Raw genomic sequence first — 19,990 nt, 5'->3', positions numbered from 1 at the left:
ATATATTCTTTTGTATGACAAGATTGGCTTTCATCGAGAAAGGAACTTATCAATATTTACTTAGATTATTTGCTGGTGACGCTGTTTATGGGAAAAACAGATAACCAAACGTCAATCACGTTCAGGAGCGCAACCTACCGTGCTTGATCCCGCCCAGTTAACTTCACGTTCCTTCATCTCATTGGTTGATTCGCTGGCATAGGCGGTTCCACGCTCTTCAATTCGGTATGAAATGTGTCATTTAAAAGGAAGTTAGAACGAGGTGCGCTTCTTTTATAATTAGTGATAGCTCAAGTAACGTTCAATTAAAGGTAAAAAAAGAAAAAGATTTACGGGGTGTTTAGCACATATTTAATCGCTCTGATATGCAGTTCCATGAAGAAAAGACTGCCCACTGCAAAAATTTCTTATTTTTTTCTTTCATTTCAATGTTTCAGATCATAAAATACGTTTTAATATTAGACAAAAATATGGTTATTGTTAATGATTTCATTGATTAATTGAAAAATACAACAAAACTAACTTTGTTTAATGTGTAAAACAACAATTAATAATGGTTTTTTGTTGTTGTTTTGTTTTTTTACATTGTTGTGGGGAAAATATGTTCCACTCTTTTGGCACAATGATTTACATAAAGCTACAATGGAGGTGTTTTTCAGCATGAATGTCCAAAGTCAGAGTTGGAGTTGGTGGTGCTTTGGGTCATTGACCTCCTGAGAAATAATGGACTTTTGGGGTTAAGTTCAGAAAGTTATGACTGGATTCCTTCAGGATACAGTCACTAAACATTGACACATAATTTTTCTAACTTCAAATTCAACTGTAGGTATAATGTTGTTTTTCTGAAATATAGTGGTAGTTTTTTTTATGCCAGATATATCAAGATACAAACCTTCTAAAAACATGATGCTTCTGTCACCTTAGTCCTCAGAACGTTTTCCCATGAATATTGAAGATCATCAAGATCTTTTCATGACAAATGAGTTTAAGCCTTTGTGTTCTTTTTGGTCAGTAGTCTCTTTGGCTTTTGGTGCCATTTTTTGTCCAGTCTTTCTTGTTAATGAATTGTGAATATTAACTGAGTAGGTCCTTCAGTGCTTTAAATTTTAATGTAAATTTAATAGTGCTAAAAATTATACACAGATTTAAATTTATGTCACACTGAATAATCAAATAAGTTGGGAAAGCTTTTATTTTTGGATGGGATCTTTTGCACATTAGTGAGTTTATCAATCCATTTATTTATTTCTCTATTTATTGCCAATTTTGACACTATCAGTCCTCCATATATTGATACATAATAAATTATATTGTGAGGTCTTTTATACTACTTCATCTAATTACACAGATGTTATTTAAGTTATTACTTCATTTTGCAGCAGTGTCACGAAAATTTATTTGTTAAAATTCAACTCAGTTTCTCAAAAATATGTTATTTACAAACTTTACATATGTGTAATTCTTTGAAACAACTAGCGGTTTCATTCACCATTTCATCTCTTTAAGGTTAAATAACCAAAATGGAAACCAGACTAAACTTACATCTACAAATACCGGAAAAGGGTCAGTGAGTTTGTTCCAGTAACCTCGTGGTGAATAAATTGAACGCACCACAGTTCCTTCTTCAAAGAGAGGGGGGAGGCGTTAAGTTAGTGTGAAGTTGTGAAAAGTTGTCAAGCCGAAAAAGAGCAAAGAAACTCCTCCCGTCTTCAAATTATGAGCAGTAAGTGAACTTTTAAAAACTCGGTGACCTAATTAGGAGAGTACATTTATATCAACACTATGAAGTAACGGCAGAGCGCAGTGTTTTACTCAGATTTAATACGACATCGTTTTGTTATCGATCGGACGTTGGAAGCATTTTAAAAGTGAGAAACTGACGCTTATTTATAGCTACTTGTTGGATACACCACTAACATTTATTTAAAGAAACATATTCGTTTTCATACTGTATAATTATGGGTTCGTTTTACACTTTTATTTTAAGATAGACAACTTGTTGTGTTTTACCGAGCAGTTGGAGCTGTGTCGGTCACTTTAGCTAATGCCTAGCGAGTTTTCTACACATTACTTAGCTAATCGGCTAGCTGGCAGTGTAAGCAACCCGACGTAGGTTTCCTTGCTACAACCCCCACAAAACAATTCCAAACCTCACAAAAGTCGCTTTATTTGAGTGTATTTGATTGAGTTTATACTTTGTTGCCAAATGTTACTCGGTTTGTGCCTTTGCCGCTTAAGAAGTCGGTGATCTTCCAACTCTTCTTCCGCAGATCAGCAGCAGCAGGGTGAAATGGCCGCTGTGGAGAGCGGTGGAGGATTCAGTCAGAAGCGAAACACAAACTCACAAGTAGGTTAACCTGTCACACAAAGCTGCACTGTTGCAAAATTGCATTACTTTCTCTTTGATGGTGTTGTGTGTTGTTGGAGTGATTCTGTGACCCGTCTGTGTTTGAAACTGTGCGGGATGTTGATTTTTCTCCCCGGAGCACATGTCACTGGGGTGGGGAATGGGCAGGTAAATTTCGCCCACACGGGGTGTTCCCGTCTTAGCCGGGCACTTCGTGTGCGTTTCGCTCGGCCCATTTGGCTGGCCTCGGAGGGGGTGGCTAGAGGAGTGTGCTAGTTTATAGGGCAGAATAAAGTGTGGGAGGGCGATGGGTGGGTTTGGGGGGAGGGGAAGCCGAGCCCGCCGCCGCTCCTGAAAAATGTGGTCCCTCCCAAACTCAGCCCCCCATGTTTTCTCTCTAAAGACCAACTAAACCAGAAGTGCTACATTGTAATATAGGCAGCATGAAAGTGATTTTAATGCAGTTTCTGTGTGTGGTTTCGCACACACAAAGCAAGCCACACAGATCATCATTGTGGTAAATTTAAAAGTCAAATCCCTTCCTCCTAAAATGTTTAGGTTTGGGGTCTTAACTTTAAAAGCTGATCATCCTCCTTATGCTATCGAATCTACTTTAAACATTCAGTCTCGCATAAATACCTGATGTATTTATTTAAGTAATTCTGCTTAAGATATTAGTTTTGTTTGATACTTTAGTCTCTCGGAGAGGGGGGGGGGGGATTTTTTTCTTGTCTTATTTTGTCCACGATCTCCTGTGAATTTGTCTATTTAAATAAACATTTTAAACAGTTAAAGATCTACATTTTTGCAAAGATGGTAAGGTATCTTTTGGTTTAGTTTAATATGTGAACTATGTGAATTTTTGTGTGTGTACATGCTCAAAATGTCCAGAAACTGTCTCACCAGTCTTTATTTAGTGCTCAGAAAGGAAAGACTATTGATCAGAGAAATTACCTGAAAACATAATCTCTTGGCATGCTGTTTACTACGCCCTTTTAAAGTACGAACTCAGTTTTTTTCTTGCACACAAATACTAATGCAAAGACAAATACGAACTGAAGATGGTGTAGTTTAGGACAAAATGTCTCAGGTTCTCAACTGGCTGCTGGATTATATGGGACTTGTCAAACGCCAGGTTCAGCATCAACAGACTGACTCTGGATGCCGGGACTTCATGGCAGAATTAGCTAGAAAAAGCAGTTTCTCACAGTGGCCAATGTAAAAAGGACAAAAAGGCCTGAAATGGACATTGAAGAGTAGAAAACTGAAAAAGTGTTATTTACAGGTGACTCAAGGTACGAGGGCTTCAAATCAAGCTGCAGAACAAATTAAAAGATCTAGCCAAGTGTGGTGCAGGAAGCTTGAGGATGGTCTGGCGGTGGTAAAATAGGAGATTTCAATGAGCAGTCAGATTTTATGGAAGATGCGTCAGGATGTGTAGGATGAAATCTCATCTGATTAGCGTGAAAATTAACTATAAAAATGTCTTAGCTCTAATTGCTGTAAAATGTGCCGTTTTATTTTTCCTTAAAACCAAAATTCAAAGTTAACATCTGCAATTTCAGTTCATATCTTAATGTCCAACTCTGATAGTGACTTCATGTCTTATTCCGTTGCTATTTTTTTTTTCTTTCTTCTTATTGGGCGTTTTTTTTTTGTAAAGAAGAAAATCTTGAAGTAATTTTGGTAATTTCAGTCATAGTGTATGTTACAGAGCAACACAATGCGCTACAGATTCCCAAGCCTTTAAATGTTTGTGCTTTTTCTATTGGCAGGACTCACAGCAGCCGTCTCCTCTGGCCCTGTTGGCCGCTACGTGCAGTCGAATCGACACCCCTGGAGAGAACGACTCTTCAGCCGAGCAGCAACAAAATAATCAGCAGCACCTGGAAATAAATCAGGGCATCTTTACCTCCACTGCCAACGGTTGGCAGGTTGTCCCCCTCAATGTTCAGGCATCCTCAGGCTCCAACACCATCACCACTGACTCGTCAGGGGTGATGGCCGGAGGAGACAACTGCAAGAGCAGACAGGTGCTGTCAACATCAGCAGCAGCTGTGAGCACTCAGGGTCAGCAGCAACAGCAGTACGTAGTAGCCCAGGCTCCATCAATGCCAGGTCAGCAGTTGCTTACCACTATATCAGGTGTGATGCCCAACATCCAGTACCAAGTTATACCGCAGTTCCAGACAGTAGACGGTCAGCCACTACATTTTGCACATGCTCAGCAGGACACGGCCGTATCCGCTGCTGCAGCACAAGGGCAGCAGTTTCAGATCGTGTCCTCTCCCAGCGGCCAGCAGATCATAGCTGCGACCAACAGAGCCGGCGCCGCTGGGAACATTATAACCATGCCCAGCGTCCTTCAGGGGGCAATCCCCATACAAAATATAAGCTTAGGCAACGGTGTGTTGCAAAACCAGGCCCAGTTCCTGGCAAACATGCCACTGTCTCTGAATGGAAACATCACGTTGTTGCCTGTTGCCACGGGTGCAGCGGGGGGAGATGTTAACGGTAGCGGGGAGGCTGGAGGCAATCAGCTGGTTCAGCAGCAGCCAGCCACCTCTGTCGGTGCGACGGGGTACATGACCACCGCGTCCACTGCCACAACACAGACCTCATCCTCTTACGGCGCCACCCAAACACAGAAGAGTAACGGCTCGGCGACGGGCACATTCCAGCAGAACATCCCCATTCAGCCGGACAACAGAGATGGCCAGCAGCCGCAACAAATCCTCATCCAGCCTCAGCAGGTCATCCAGGGTGGAGCGCCACTTCAGGCCATCCAGGCCACGGCAGGCGGTCCGGTGTTTGCAACTCCAACACTCAGTCAAGAGGGGCTTCAAAATCTTCAAATTATGCCAAACACGGGGCCCATCCTCTTGCGCACGGTGGGCCCCAACGGCCAGGTTAGCTGGCAGACCATTCAGATCCAGAGTCCAACAGGAACGCAGTTAACTCTGGCCCCGGTGCAGTCCCTGCCCCAGCTGGGGCAGAATCAGGGGGCGGCTGGGGCTGCAGGGATCCCGGTCAACGCGGTGCAGATCCCAAGCCTTCAGACCATCAACCTGAACACACTGGGCAGCACTGGGCTGCAGATGCATCAGCTGCCAGGAGTTTCCATCCCCATCACCAGCACAACAGGTCCGTCATTTACCAGCGTATTAAACAGCTGGGATAGTTTCTAAAAGTCTTTAGTACTAATTTTGTAAAACTAATGTTTGTTTCTTCGATTTTTGTGATTTATTACAAATTTTTCAGGAGATTTTTTGATAATTTTGTTCCCAACTGTCATGTCGTCACCTTGCTGGCAAAAGTGATTTTTGCCAAAAAAAAAAAAAAAATTCACCACCTCTTTTTTGCCAAAAGATGATTTAGGCAAAAAAAAAAAATCACTTAATAAAAATACAGGCAAAATGGAAGACAGCTTCTGCATTTCCTGATCCGGTGCTCAAATCTGGTTGGACCAGTTTAGCCGTTCGTTTTCATGTGAAACTTTAACCACACTCTAAATGATGCTGTCAGGCTTCTTTTTTTTTTTTCTCACTCACATTTTAATATTTTACTGCAGTTGTGGTTTGGCTACACCAGCAGGTTTTTAGCAAGGCTGCAGCTTCACTACTAATGGTTTAGTTTGAACCACAGGCAGCCAGAGCTGAAAACAATCAAATGTTTGCATAATGGTGAAAGTGAACAGGGTGTGCAGCATTAACAATTCTTTTACAAATAATTAAGTTGCTGTAACATCATTGTTTTATATATTTTTGTTTCTCATTTAAAGGAAATGTTAAAAAATTAAATATAGTTCCAAACGTTTCTTTCTCATAATGATCGCTGCACAAAAAAAAAAAAAGAAAAAAAAAAGTAAAACCTTTTGAGAAGTTGAGAAATGATTTGCATTTAGGCTGGAAGGTTTCATAACCTTACACTTGGATTCTTTCTTCTCATTTATTACAGGGGACCAGGTATTGCAGACAGGCGGAGACGGTTTGGATGACGGCGCACCTCTGGAGGATGAGGATTTAAGCCCTCAACCTCAGGGACGACGAAATCGAAGAGAAGCTTGCACCTGTCCGATGTGCAAAGACGGAGAGCCACGGTACGTCACCGATCTGTATGGCTGGTGTCTTGGGTAAATGTGTTAACACAATAATGAAAGTGCTTTACTCCTTTGAGTAAGTTTTTATTTTATTACAATTTAGTGTTTTGTCTAGCTTTCAAAATTTAGTGCTATTAATAATGTCTTAACTTCAGAAATGGTTAAACTTTACATTCCTGAAGTATCAGTCTGAAGGATTTGGCGACATCTAGTGGTCATGTTACACATGGTAGAGACGTGATTAAAGAAAGGGGAAAATCCTGTTAATAATCCTAGGGGACGTAGAGGTAAATTTCCAGGAGGTTTTTGGACTTTTGTGAAATTTGAGATTATTCCTAAGCCTCAGATAAATCGATGACGGTTTTTATGCAAAATAAATTTTGCTGCATATTTAATTCAAATGTAATAGCCATGCAACAAATGAAAAAATGTATAATCCCGTCAGTTTATTTTAGCATACCCTAGATAGCTGTATGCGTTGATGCAGTCTTTACCCTGAAACTCAGATATTTTATTGTAGATTTTTCACTTTAGTGGATTAGGCAAACCTCCAAATATCAGACCAATTTAAAAATTAACTCTTAAACATTTTTGACTTTGTACAGTGACCCAAATAAGAAGAAGCAGCACATCTGTCACATTAGTGGCTGCGGGAAGATCTACGGCAAGACGTCCCACCTCAGAGCCCATCTTCGTTGGCACACAGGGGAACGCCCCTTCGTTTGCGGTTGGTCTTTTTGTGGCAAACGATTCACACGTTCAGATGAGCTTCAGCGCCATAAGAGGACACACACAGGTGAGGAGTTCAGTGTCCAGGCCAGGGACTACATTCAAATGACTGAGCACAAATTTTAAGATATTCTAATTGCACAGCCTTCAGTGCGCAGCCCTTTAACATATTTTCCTCCTCTTACTTTCAGGAGAGAAGAAATTTGCGTGTCACGAGTGTCCCAAACGCTTCATGCGCAGCGACCACCTCTCCAAGCACATCAAGACCCACCTGAACAAGAAAGGACCCGTCACAGGCAACAGCATCACCGTGTCAGCCGATGCTGCTTCTCCGTCGGCGGGAACAGAAAGCAGCGCAGGAGCCGGCTCAAACAATGACCAGCACACCATTGTCACCATGGAAACCTTATCTGCTGAAAGCCTTGCTCGGTTAGCCAGCAGTGGCATCAACATGATGCAAGTGGACCTTCACCAGCTCAATGGCAGCAGTTACTAGGGACGGTGTGAGAGAGATGCCGAACGATAAATTTGGACATTTGGGAGGGATTGGGGGGGTCAAAGGGCATGTTCCAGCAGAAACGGAGCCTCTTGGAGGTGTCGGTCTGAAAGGGGTTCTCCGATGCTAATAATTTGTAGAACTGAGACAGAAATTTGATTTTCATTCTTGTATGTAGAGGCTTGTGGTATTTAGGTTTCTGAGGTGGACAGCTGGGATTAAAATCTCAAATCTACAGAAATCACTGTGAAATCCTATTTCCTCTGAAGGGAAATGGTTTTACACTAACATCTGCAGCCTTAAATGGTGTAAGACTGCAACAGAAAACACAGGTCAGCACGCGCCATGATGTCGCTGGAATTCTGTTGAGGTTCTCCAATGAAGAGATGACACTAAGTCAGACTCTTGATCTTTTTCTCTTGCCGTTTTAAGCTTTGCCCCATTTTTTCTACGACACCTCAGAGGTTTCCTGACCGGCCGGCCCAGGCTAACTAACGTTTCATGTCCCTCAGGCTAACCGACACATCATCTCAAAATGAAACGTCTACAAATAATGGAGAACGTCTTGCAAATTTTCAGATGTCATTTTGTTGAAGCCAGAAGCACACATGTGCTGGAGCATATTAGTCATGAAATTCTGAGAATAACTCTTTAACTTCTTTTGTGAAAACATTCAAGCCATCATGCTTTATTGTCGGGATAGAAGCAAAGCATATTTTCTATGTATATATACTTTTTTTTTTTTTCTAGTCAACAGTACAGAAATTCTTAGCACAAACAGGAATATATAACATGGTTGCAGGTGATTGCCTTTCTGTTGTCTGTACATCTTATGCACAATCAATCTTAATCTTATTTTTATATATATATGTAGATTTAATTTGTAAACTTCAAAGCTTTTCATATAATGTTATAAGATCCAGATCTTCCAGTCTCTTTTCCATCTTATATCTTCCTCACAGCCATGTCAGTGGTTCGTTTTCCCCTCTTTGGTTAATAGTTTTCAGGCATGGTCAGAATTCTGCGCAATAATGTTAAATACTAAATATACAAGCTCCAGACCAAAGGTTTATGCTCCTTTTTATAAAAACTACTTGGGGAATCTTTCTTTGGTCCATAAGCTTTCTAAAAGTACTCACCTAGTGATGCAAATGCCAAAATTATAACTGGAAAACATCCAGCAAGGCCGACTGTGTGTACTCTTCCTTTACTTGTTCAAACGAGTAGCAAAAGGCATTGTCAGAATGTGTTTGCCTGAGTTGTTTTTTCCTTCATAATTATGCTCTGTATGAATTGTAACCTGTACAATGCATGTTTAAAACTTCAACTCATTGGACAGTAAGTGCTCTTACCTCCTTTCCCTGCCCCCCCGCGTTTTTAAATAAGGGATTTTTTTTTTAACATGTTTATATAACTACTGCAAATGCCAACACCTGGATTAAAAGGACATCTTTCTCATTTCTTTGCGAACATGTCTTTAGCTTTATTCACAACATACAAAGCACAAAGGACAGCAAAAACGTGGTTAAATTTATAAAAATGGTAAAAAACAGAAAAACTTCACAAGATGCAACAAACTGAACAAACGTCCGCCCAGAGTTAAAATCACATGTCCTCCTCCTCGTCTTTCAGTTTTTCACGGAGACTGCAAGGAGAAAAAAAAAAAAACATTAAATATTTAGTCATTCTAACTGGTTAACAGCATAATCAGGTTACAGGAGTCTGAATCTCACCTGCTGAGGTAGGAGTGGACGTCAGAGAAGCCGTGGTACTGAGCCAGAGGGAACAGGATGCCAGTAGGGCATCGGCCCTCGCGCTGGCGGCAGAAACTACAGTTGCAAATACTGCGGCACGGGGGGCACTTCCAGTCCTGAGGAGACGCCGCAAAGTTTAGAAGGATAAGTGATACAAACTAAAAATAAACATTGTGATTACACAATGCTGTTAACTTCAGCCTTGCCTGCATTTTGTAATATTCTCAGTGATTTTTTTAAAAGTAATAAAACACAAGCCATGCGGGGCGTTTACATTCCTGTAAAGGGGGGAGGTAAACATTCAAGCCATCATGCTTTATTATCGGGTTAGAAGCAAAGCATATTTTCTATGTATATATACTTTTTTCTAGTAAACAGTACAGAGGTAATCTGAATTTTGGCTACTGTTTCTACAGAAAATGCCCTTCAAGGTTTTCCTCTATTTTGCTTCCTTCATTGTACCTTCACAAACCTTAACCTTTTTGATACTATAATAAGGATTATAGTTGGACTACACTCCCCCTTTACTTTTTCCATAATAAAAAAATAAGCTAATGAGAACAGGAGGTCTTCTAGTAAAGGATGTCCTAAAAAAAAAAAAAAAAACATCAACAACAAGCAGAAAAATCTTACATTTCAACGTGAAGTTGCATAAATGCAAAGACTAGGAGAAGCACACAATACAAACATCACTGAAAACTCCTCCAAAGCTTGGAACCAAACATTTACGGGTAATTTGTGGTTTCAGGGTGTGGAAGCCAAGCGGTGTTTATGGGAACAACCCTTTTCTGGGCAGCAGTTCATGACCTGAATCTTAAGATAGGTTTTCTGCCAAAATAATGAACCAAAGGCATGCAAGACAGTCAACAACGGAAAAAAACCCTATCAATTAACATTTTAAAAATAGTAAAAGGAAAAACATTGTTTATCTTTTTACTGCCTCATCTTAACGAAAGAAATTCCTGCTAAGAATTCAATTGGTATTTTCATTAATTCCAAGTTCTTCACCGTTTCTCCATCATGAATGTAAACACCACTTCTTAAATAAAACCATAACAAAGTCAACATAAGAGTTTATTGCAGCTGCCAATTTTATTTATGGAATATAATCTATCATCAGAATGGAAACCCTGTGGCTGTACGTTAATTATTTACAATAAAGCAGTAGAGAGCACTGACTGGATTAAGCAGCGCCTTCCTGACGTCCTCTCCATATCGGTTCCTCAGGCACGGCCCGCAGAACTGACCCTGAATCCCTCGACAGTTCTCACTGCGGCAGCAGGTCTTTGTGTCGACAGTTTTCTGTCGGCACTGATGGCACGTGGAGCCCTGACAAAAAAAATAGAGAAATTATTAACTTTTTGCAGTGCCAATGAAAAATGTTAACCTATGTATTTAACCCGTTAATTGCTTTTACAAATCAATCACGATCAATAAAACGTGGCTTAGGATTAGGCCAAGAGGCATATTGGAAAAGGTTCCTTGGTGTTTTTGGCTATTGGACCAGACACTTCTGTTTGGCAGACACCAAATGCTGTGCATCACCACAAAATCATCATCACAAGCATGGTGGGGGCAGCATCATGCTGTGGGAATGCTTCTCAGCAGCAGGCCCTGGAAGGCTTGCAAAGGTACAAAGAATGAAGCAAAATGGAGGAAAATCCTGGAGGGCATTTTCTTTCCATTTCCAAGAGAACTATGATCCATTATTCTCCTGCAAGATAACGACCCAAGCCATTAAGCTAAAGCTACACAGAAATGGTTTGAAGAAAACCTGACTGAGCTTGAAGAGTTTCGCCAGGAAAATCTGGAGCAAAACTGCAGCATCCAGATGTGCAGTTGTGATTGAAATGTGCTTCCAGTAATAGCAGCCTTGAAGGGGGTAAATATTTACTGATTTTATGTTGCATATTTCTGAGCCATGTTAGACTTGGATTTTAAAGAGCTGGATAACTTGTTGCATCTTTACAAATGAAAAGATGAACACGTCCTTTACAGATCTGACTGGAGGAATAAACTTTGTGTGAGTCTGTAAGTGTTAAGTTCACCACTGAACTTACTGTGACACTGTTGTAAACCTTGTCAGTCATATTGTCAGCCACCAACTCCAGCTCGTCCTCTGTGATGTCATCTACTGGACGGATGATGTGAGGGTGGTTCTGATTGGGTCGTGGAGTGCCGCGGCGACGTGGAGCTCGGCGAACCTAAAACAGGTAATGAAGGTGTGCATTACTTCAGTAAACATCTAAATAACCATATTTAGCTCTCATTGATTACCAATGTTAATTAGACAAATATCAAAATTAATCTGTAGAGCAAAACAAACATGGTTTCACCAGCTACTTTATTGTTCAGTTTGTTGTTTAACTAACCTCCAGCAGCTCTTCCTCCAAGCTGAGCTCCACAACTGCTTCCAGAGGAGATGAAGGGTCCTCGATTCCCCCCATAGAGCGGGTCTGTCTGCGAGAAGCCCGTTCTGGGTTCTTCCTGGCCTCCCTGTCACTTTGACCAGAGCGAGGTGGGCGCTGGAAATTGGAAATGAATCCACATAATCAGTTAGTCCCAAAGGAATATTCAGGTTAAGAATCTCGAATTTATTAAATCTGTACTTGAATTTCAAATTCAGCACCAAATAACCAAACAAACACAACAGTCATTACTAACTATTTGAATATATACCAATTTGAAGGTCTACTTTTAGTTTGTTCTTTATGTTTAATAAAAACACATTTTTATACCTTGGCTTTCAACACACTGTGATATTGTCTTGTATGGCACCTTAAAATACACCTGCCATGTTGTATGTGTGTGTATATATATATATATATTTTTTTTTTTTTTTACATATTTCTGTTTTAATGTACAGTACTTTGGCTACCCCAGCAGTTTTTAAAATGTGCTATTGAAATAAAGGCACCTCAGACATTCAGTTTACTGCAAAACTGTGAAGACTAGCAGAAAGACGTCCATTTATGATTTTTCCATTATACTCACAGAGCTTTTTCCTTTTGTCGTCGGTCTGCCTGCTTTTTTTTTAAGAAAGCCAGCTCCTCCGGGCATTTTCTGTAGGTCTGCCATCAGCTGGGCCAACTGTTGGGAAATTGATATGAAGACAATAAATGGTAAATTAATACCGGTGCATAATTCACCAACCCTAAAACTGATTCGAGAAGTAATATATTATGACAACTATAGGGTAGTAGGCTCATTGATCATAATTGTAAGACTTAGTCTTATGGGAAGCATGAAGACTCATAAAATACACATATTGGTATCCCTATAACTTAGGCTTGTATTTGGTAATTTTCCACATGTTAAGTTGATAATCAAGGAGACATGTCTATTAACACAGTAACAGCGCAGACTGTAAGAATTATGGTTGGACAATCCATCAGTTGCAGTCTAATCTGCAGGGGACAATAATGTTCAGACAGCTTAGGTCTAGTGACAAATGGCTTCAGACCAGAAAAACGTATGCTGAAGAGGTCAGGTGTGACATGACTGCTTAAGCAGCTGATTCACATGCATTTATTCTATATTCATACAATGCATGTTTGAATGCATACATGCATGCATTGTATTAATGTTCATCACATGCATTCATTATATGAATATATATGAATGCATGTGAATACACCTGCCATGTTGTATGTGGCAGGTGCCTCTTACACAATGCATTGCATGTGTGTAAGAGGCAGATGCAATGCATTCATTGCATGTGAATCACCTGAAAAATCTTCATAGCCCACACTTTAGAGAGTAACGAGGAGGAAAAAAAATATGCTGTTTCAGATTATTCTTCTCTGGTGGTTTCATGCTCAGTGAAATCTGATTCCAGATTGTATTGAAATCACCAATATAAATAAAAATACACATACCGGTCAAATAAAAGAAATAATCAGTGTTAAATACTCAAACGTCTAGTATCAACACTTATTTTTTTGTGTCAGAAGTTCAACTTTAGTGCATTTAGAAAAATATTTGACAAAATTTTTGTGAATGTTTTCCTTAGATGTCTTATACCACTAATTACAACCTCTACATCCAAGAAAACTATTTTATTTAACATATAAAATTTACAAACGTCACCACAAGGCATGCGTTTCTGGTTTACCATTGCTTTGTTGGCCTTGATGTTCTGCTCTCTCTTGGCCAGGAAATTATCCGACTCATCTTTTGCAGAACCTGATCCATTGTCCTCAGCCTGATGCGGTTGACTCACAGCCTTCTCCTCATCCTCAAATTTCACATGCTTGCCCTTCTTTGACCTTTTGGGCTCTCTTGGCCTCTTCACTCCTCTCTTTGCTGCAATATTTTCTTCTTCATCCTCAAACTCTGAGAGCTGGAAAGAAGAGGAAGAGGAAGAGCAGGAGCGAAGTGCAATCCTCAGCCTGAAGGGCTGACAGGCAGCAGGTGGTTTAGATGTGATCTTTAGCTTCATGGGAGAAGAGTCAGGTTGTGATTCATGATGCAAATCCAAATTCTGCAGGCAAACAGCAAGGATTTGTCATAAGAGGCAGATTTCTAATATATTCTTCAGTCAAATTTATTAATAAAAAAGGAGGGAAAATAGATTTAGTCGTGGAATAATTAAAAGTTGTCAACATATTACAAGTAATAGTTTATATGCCATATCTAATGTTAAGTGTGTTGGCAATAAATACAAAAACATACCGTTTCTGTGAGCTCAGAGTCAGAAAAGCCATCAAATGTCTCATCACTTTCTGAATCCTCTGCAAACACATCCACTAGTTTCTTCACATCAGCTTCACACTTTGCCTGTAAATGAAGAGTAAAAACAGCTTCAAAAACGTGTATTAATGTTCATCTTAAATTCAGTAGGCATTCAGTGAGTAAAAAAAATATACATTTTGATTCATGACTTCAGTGCAAACCTCTCCGGTTTAGCTAGGTTCTCCAACAGACAAACCTGTCGTTCAAACCTGATTGGAAACTAGTGGCGCTTGTTATGAAGATTCGGACAGAACGAACACAACCGAGAGGGGCGGTGTTTTGTTTGCTGACGACCTATTTTAACTCCGCCCTCATAGAAAGTCGTGGACACTAAAACAGACTCCAAAACATATTTAAAATGTAATTTTCAAAATTGCAGTTTTGAAATGTACATTTTAAGTATCTGTAACCTCAGTTCAGAGGTTAAATAGAAGATATGTAATAATAAAGGTTTATACTTATAAATCGCAAGAGGGCTGTGGACAAAAGCTGTACTTACAATCTGATAGATTTGGAGACTTGTTTTGCAAATTAAACTGGACTAAAGATTATCAAGTCAAAATTTGGCATGCAGATTGATTTCTACCAAGAAAGCCTCAATGCTGTGTTTGAGTAATACCCCTGGATGTGATCACTCAGGCAAGGAGGTTATTTTTTTTTTCAGACTTTTCTCTTTTCTTCTTTGATTTTGAAGTAGCTCAAGTTCAACTGACCAGTTCAGTTCTATATATAAGATAATGTGTATTTGTATCCTGCTATGTCATTAAGTCCTCCATTTTCAACCAGAGGGAGGTGCAGTTTCAGAGGATACCATGGGAACTTGGCCTGTGGCCACACCTGCAGGCTCAAATTCACACCTTGCAATTGATTGGTGATGATGACTACTACAGAAGACTTATAACACAGGGGATTCCTTCTAAGTCTAATGGTTCCTCTTTCCTCCACATCTGTGACACTCTCCTCTATTACTACTTCTAATTTCTGTCTTCACTTCTGAGCACACTTACAAGCACAGACACGCAGACCAATTCCTATACATGGTGCAATCACATATGCACAGGCAGCGGCGTAAAAAAATCTACACTATCTACTTGAATACCTATAGTTGCAGCAAACACATTTAATTCATTGTTTCCTGTTCATTATTTCTTTTACTTGTATTTTTGTTTTATTTTTTTCTTTATCAGAGTATTTCTTTTATGTTCCTCACTGATTTGACTGTTTTATCTGATTTTAGCAACTGTCTCCTTCTAATTAAATAATGCTTTAAATAACAAATAAATTTAAATACATTTAAAAACCAATAAAATAATGGTTTAAATAATGCTTTAGTTTTTTTGTTTTTTTTTCAAACTATGGGAACGTGTTTTTGTTTTATTTCTAATAATTTTACCTTTTGATTCCATTTGATGTAAAGGGTTTCTGGTAAAATAAGAAGCAGTTGTGCTTGTGTAATTCATATCCGCTGAATCATCTCACTATATTTCAGTGTTATTTTACAAGCTGCATTTTTGCCATTGCGTACACGACGTACGTATCCTTTAAGGGAGGGCGTGGCTTCCTGCTGCAGATAGGCAGCCTCAATGCGGAAGATAAATAAAATCCTCCGTATTTCTAACTTTTCAAGAACAGAGACAAGGTCCTCAGGTAAACCTATCTGTAAAAATATATTTTACAGACATGATATTTGGCTATCAAATCAAGTACATATGAACTACAATAATTAGAAGGCTAAAATTACTTTAGGGTGTCTTGCTTGCAAAATAGACAAATGTCTCCTTGTATTCGAAAAATTATTTTGAACTTGTTGTTTAACGTTGTTTTAACAGTTTCGAGTGTTTTAACCCCCGCATTCAGCTTGAAGGGTAGTATGTTTTTGTAAACTGTTTCTTATTGTAATCCTTTTAACCACATTCAAGCAACTGTAATGGTGAAATCAGCCAGTGTGTTTTACTCGTTGCTATCTCTTAAGAACCATGCTTTACAGCAGGGGTGTCCAAAGTCGGTCCTCGAGGGCCGGCATCCTGCACGTTTTCATTCTCTCCCTGGTGGTAGTAACAATCTTTTCAGCTTGACAGTGTCCCTCTTAGGCCTTCTAACGAGCCGTCATTTGATCCAGGTGTGTTAAACCAGGGAGAGAACTAAAACATGCAGGATGCCGGCCCTCCAGGACCGACTTTGGGCACCCCTGCTTTACAGGAAACACCCATTGTGGACTTTAGTGCTTGGAAATCTGGTAGAGGTTAAATCACAATAATGATAAAAAAAAAATATTCAGATTTTCTTTAGTTTTTGTCATAATCATTCCTTTTATTTATTTTTAACTGGTCACTTCATAAATAAAGGTATAATACACTTACTGGCCCGTTTATTAGGTATGCCTTGCTAACACTGTGGACAGCCTTTTACTTTCTGAACCACCTTAATTCTTCATAGAGTGATTCAAGAATGTGCCAAACATTCGACTGAGATTTTGGTGACACTCAGATTTTGTCTTTTGGTGGTGTGTAGCTTGTGTGTATCAAAGTTTGATGTGTTGTGCATTTAGAGCTGGTGTACCTGAGCGTTAACGAGGCATTATGAGGACTGCTGCTAGCTTGTTTTCCCAAACCTGTTACCTGTGGCCTGCTCTTTGTCCTCTGACTTTACTGTGAGATTATTAACGGCACAACTTCCTCTTAGTGAATATGTTGCAATCTGATTGACTGATTCACTCTTTCTAGAGACAAACAATGAAGTAGGGATAATTGTTAAAAGTGGCCAGTGAATGTATGTTTAGGAAAATCATTCTAGAAAACTTTCATTTTGAATACATTTTCATGTTTACCATCAGTTTCTTCTCAACAACCATCTGTTTTTGATTAGGATAGTTTTATAGAGAACATAGAGTTGTGGTTAAAATAAGTTATTGTACAAAATGTTAATGTGGACAATTTCTAACCTTTTGTATCATTGCATTGTCAAAGACTCAACAATATAAATCTTTTGCAGGAGGTTTTTTGAGACCTAAACTCTTCATCTAAACAACTTAACACACAGACTATGTGGCCAAATCAAGGTGGGATTTCACACCACGCCATAACAACATTTTTGACAAGTTTGATGCCAGTTATATCTGATCACTTTTCTAAGGTCCATAATTGTGCTGCTTTTCCATATCAGGTCCTCCTCCTCAAATGGGTCCCCAAAACCCTGCCTTCCCTCCAGGCTACAACCCTGCATTTCCCACTGCTCCTGCATCAGGAATGTTCCCCCAGGGTCCGAACCCTGCATACCCTGCAGGCCAATTCCCAGCTCCCATGAACCCAGGCATGGTTCCTCCAGGGGCTCCTGGACCCCATGCATATCCCATGGCTCCTGGACCCCATGCATATCCCATGGCTCCTGGAGGTGTTCATCCAGGTCCATATCCCCACTCTCCCAAAGGGGGCCATCACAAGGATCCTCATCATGGTGGGTTACACCCTGGGCCTGGAATGGTTGTTGGAGGACATGGACACAAAAAGCATAAGAAGATGAAAAAGATGAAGAAGATGAAGAAAGAACACAAGCATGGACACCACAAACATGGCAAGGTGAGGTTTGGCTTGGTTCAAACTGGAAGTGATTGTGCATAAAACATTGTAAAAAAAAAAAAAAATGTTGAAGATCCTTTTTTTAATGACCATCTTGACATTGTTGTAGTCACCCAGGTCAGAGAATAGAACATTGTGCAAATCTTATTATAATCTGATTAAAACAAACTTTACAAATTACTTAATGGAACATTGAACAAAAATATGCTAATTTAAACCAGAAGCAGAAATTAGTCAACAAATAACATACTGAAATGAATGTTTTTTAAGAAATAATAATCTGATACAGAATGTAAAGACAAAAATTGTGAGTAGTACCATCCTAAACTTTTGACATTAAGGAATACACTGCCCTCACCCAGTATGGCTGATTATTTTATTGATTAATTTGTTATGCCCCAATTTAACTGCAATTGTGCTATTTTGTTGTTGTTGTTGTTATTCTGACTCCCATGACTCCAGTTGTTTATATTGTCAGTCTTGTACTAAATGTAATAGTTTATTGCATAAACTTTGATTGAAACATCTGTAAAGCATGGCAATATAAATTGTTTTGTTTCATTATGTATGTTTTTTGTCTTTACAGCATTCAAGCAGCAGCAGTAGCAGCAGCAGCAGCAGTGACTCAGACTAAATCCTCAAGATCAACACTCAGCCTTCATGCTTATTCCAAAATTGCAACTGATCTTATTAACTTAATCAAATCATCTCACTTTTACATGCACAAGTATGGTATTTCAAAAACACCCTTTAAAGTTAATTTATGACACTAAAGCAGCACGCACACTAGTGGTTGTTGCCTTCAGTTTCTGAGTTTCAGTTTATTTCCATTTCTCTTACAGGACACAGGACTTCATTTTGTAAAGTGAGGTCATTAGTTTTCTGTTATAGAAATTGTGTAAATGTAAATGCTCAAAAATAAGTGTACAACTATGACGTGTTTTGTTTTTTTAAGATGCGATATAGGAAATTTGTACAAATATTATGATAAACAGTTGTATGTCCTAAGTAGAATATTAGCTAAGTGAAGAGTTGGACCCATTATGTTGTCAACATCTGATTTTATGCTCATTACTACATCGCTTCAAAATAAATAAATCAGTCAACTACATAGTAGTGTGTTTTTTCTCCATTTGATTTCAATACTTCACATTACAAAATAATTTATATTACATTGTATTGAGATAAAATTGTTTTGTGAATTGCAGATGATTCTTCTTGTATCTGATAAAATACCCTTGTCTCATTTAACTGAATGTTTATTATGTGAGATGTGACTATTAGCTTGCAAATTGAACATCTTAGGGTTTTTATTTCATATAGAAGAATCACTTGAGAGACCAACACATCAAGAGGCCAAAGTAATATAACTATTCTTTATTCTGACAAAATTTCGTCTCTTTGGTAAATTGTGGGTATTTACAATACCCACAAGACAAGATTATTTACTCTTTTCCAGCTAAATGTTACAATTATTTTTTTATGGAGGAAAATGCTGCAATCGTTTTATTATTTAATGCTTAGCAGCTATTTCTTTCGATTTCTATATCTGCTGTGCTTGACAACATATTTTGCTCTGCCACTCGCACAATGACTTCTAGAGATCGGTTCCTGTAACCCTCGAAGGAAAAAAGATTTGTAAATGATAGAAAAAGGCCTACAATAAAATTTAAACACGTTGGTACCTTCAGGATCTCAAACCTCAGTTGTGGAACCCATAAACTCTGACTTTGAACTTGTCAGACCACAAAACAGGCTCTAAAATTTTAATTGTAACCACTAAGCAATGACCTGAACTGGAAAGTATTGACTTGTGTGTTTTGGGCTTGGTCAGTATCAGCAAAGAGGGAACTCCAAGCACATTGTTAGCACTGAATTCCTTTCTCACATGGTCACTGTGGTGAACAGATTAGTCACTCATTAACGCTGTCTTGAGATTTTCCTCTTTGTCCGGTAATATTAAATATAAAATTGTTCTGCATTAGAACATGCTTGCACGGCTGTGTAAGCTTTCTTCTTCTAGTCTGTTCTTTGATGCTGTTTTAAAGAATTACAACATAGCGAAACTAATTTTAATTATACATGTAGACAGTAAAAGTGTTTAATAGGCCTGCATTTGTTTTATATTCTTTATGTTTGATTTAAAAAAATCACATCTGTTTTGATTAACACTGATTTAGAATGCTTACTTTAAGGTTTTTCCATTTATAATCTCTGTTCTTATCGCATAGAAAAACACAAACACGTCACTGATAA

General features: G+C 38.9%; 3 protein-coding genes across 5 annotated transcripts; 2 read left to right on the top strand and 1 right to left on the bottom strand.

Moving 5' to 3' along the window:
- Positions 1-1,615: 1,615 nt before the first annotated feature.
- On the top strand, positions 1,616-9,129 carry sp1 (sp1 transcription factor). Of its 2 annotated transcripts, none has more exons than XM_015004763.2 (6): positions 1,616-1,723; positions 2,271-2,347; positions 4,123-5,491; positions 6,305-6,446; positions 7,052-7,242; positions 7,367-9,129. In XM_015004763.2, the coding sequence occupies exons 1-6, from the start codon at positions 1,717-1,719 to the stop codon at positions 7,669-7,671; spliced, it is 2,091 nt and encodes a 696-aa protein (XP_014860249.2). In that variant the 5' UTR covers positions 1,616-1,716; the 3' UTR covers positions 7,672-9,129. The 2 variants fall into 2 exon arrangements, with proteins under 2 accessions (XP_014860249.2, XP_014860258.2); XM_015004772.2 differs by lacking the exon at positions 1,616-1,723 and adding an exon at positions 1,754-1,868.
- A 99-nt stretch (positions 9,130-9,228) lies between these two features.
- On the bottom strand, positions 9,229-14,433 carry LOC106928505 (cell division cycle-associated protein 7-like). Of its 2 annotated transcripts, none has more exons than XM_015004813.2 (9): positions 14,321-14,433; positions 14,100-14,204; positions 13,540-13,908; positions 12,420-12,515; positions 11,798-11,950; positions 11,486-11,629; positions 10,605-10,754; positions 9,405-9,541; positions 9,229-9,316 (listed from the first exon to the last, which is right to left on the bottom strand). In XM_015004813.2, the coding sequence occupies exons 3-9, from the start codon at positions 13,864-13,866 to the stop codon at positions 9,277-9,279; spliced, it is 1,047 nt and encodes a 348-aa protein (XP_014860299.2). In that variant the 5' UTR covers positions 13,867-13,908; positions 14,100-14,204; positions 14,321-14,433; the 3' UTR covers positions 9,229-9,276. The 2 variants fall into 2 exon arrangements, with proteins under 2 accessions (XP_014860299.2, XP_014860293.2); XM_015004807.2 differs by having other exon boundaries at positions 14,294-14,432.
- Positions 14,434-15,683: 1,250 nt separating this feature from the next.
- Positions 15,684-18,845, top strand: LOC106928526 (uncharacterized). The gene is made up of 4 exons (XM_015004827.2): positions 15,684-15,806; positions 17,151-17,217; positions 17,322-17,734; positions 18,321-18,845. Exons 2-4 carry the CDS (start codon positions 17,202-17,204, stop codon positions 18,366-18,368), a joined length of 477 nt encoding a protein of 158 aa, XP_014860313.1. The 5' UTR covers positions 15,684-15,806; positions 17,151-17,201; the 3' UTR covers positions 18,369-18,845.
- The last annotated feature ends 1,145 nt before the right edge of the window (positions 18,846-19,990 follow it).

This window comes from Poecilia mexicana, unplaced genomic scaffold (genome assembly GCF_051168715.1).
Source record: "Poecilia mexicana isolate PSO_F unplaced genomic scaffold, ASM5116871v1 scaffold_5, whole genome shotgun sequence".
Taxonomy (NCBI): Eukaryota; Metazoa; Chordata; class Actinopteri; order Cyprinodontiformes; family Poeciliidae; genus Poecilia; species Poecilia mexicana.
This window is presented reverse-complemented; position numbering and strand designations above follow the sequence as displayed.

Excerpts from the sequence above, each read along its gene's own strand:
- sp1 (XM_015004763.2), top strand. Across the intron at positions 2,348-4,122 it reads AGCGAAACACAAACTCACAA|GACTCACAGCAGCCGTCTCC; the intron begins GTAGGTTAACCT and ends TTCTATTGGCAG. Across the intron at positions 5,492-6,304 it reads CCCCATCACCAGCACAACAG|GGGACCAGGTATTGCAGACA; the intron begins GTCCGTCATTTA and ends CATTTATTACAG.
- LOC106928505 (XM_015004807.2), bottom strand. Across the intron at positions 11,951-12,419 it reads CGACAAAAGGAAAAAGCTCT|CGCCCACCTCGCTCTGGTCA; the intron begins GTGAGTATAATG and ends TCCAATTTCCAG. Across the intron at positions 10,755-11,485 it reads AGGTTTACAACAGTGTCACA|GGCTCCACGTGCCATCAGTG; the intron begins GTAAGTTCAGTG and ends TTTTTTTGTCAG.
- LOC106928526 (XM_015004827.2), top strand. Across the intron at positions 17,735-18,320 it reads GACACCACAAACATGGCAAG|CATTCAAGCAGCAGCAGTAG; the intron begins GTGAGGTTTGGC and ends TTGTCTTTACAG.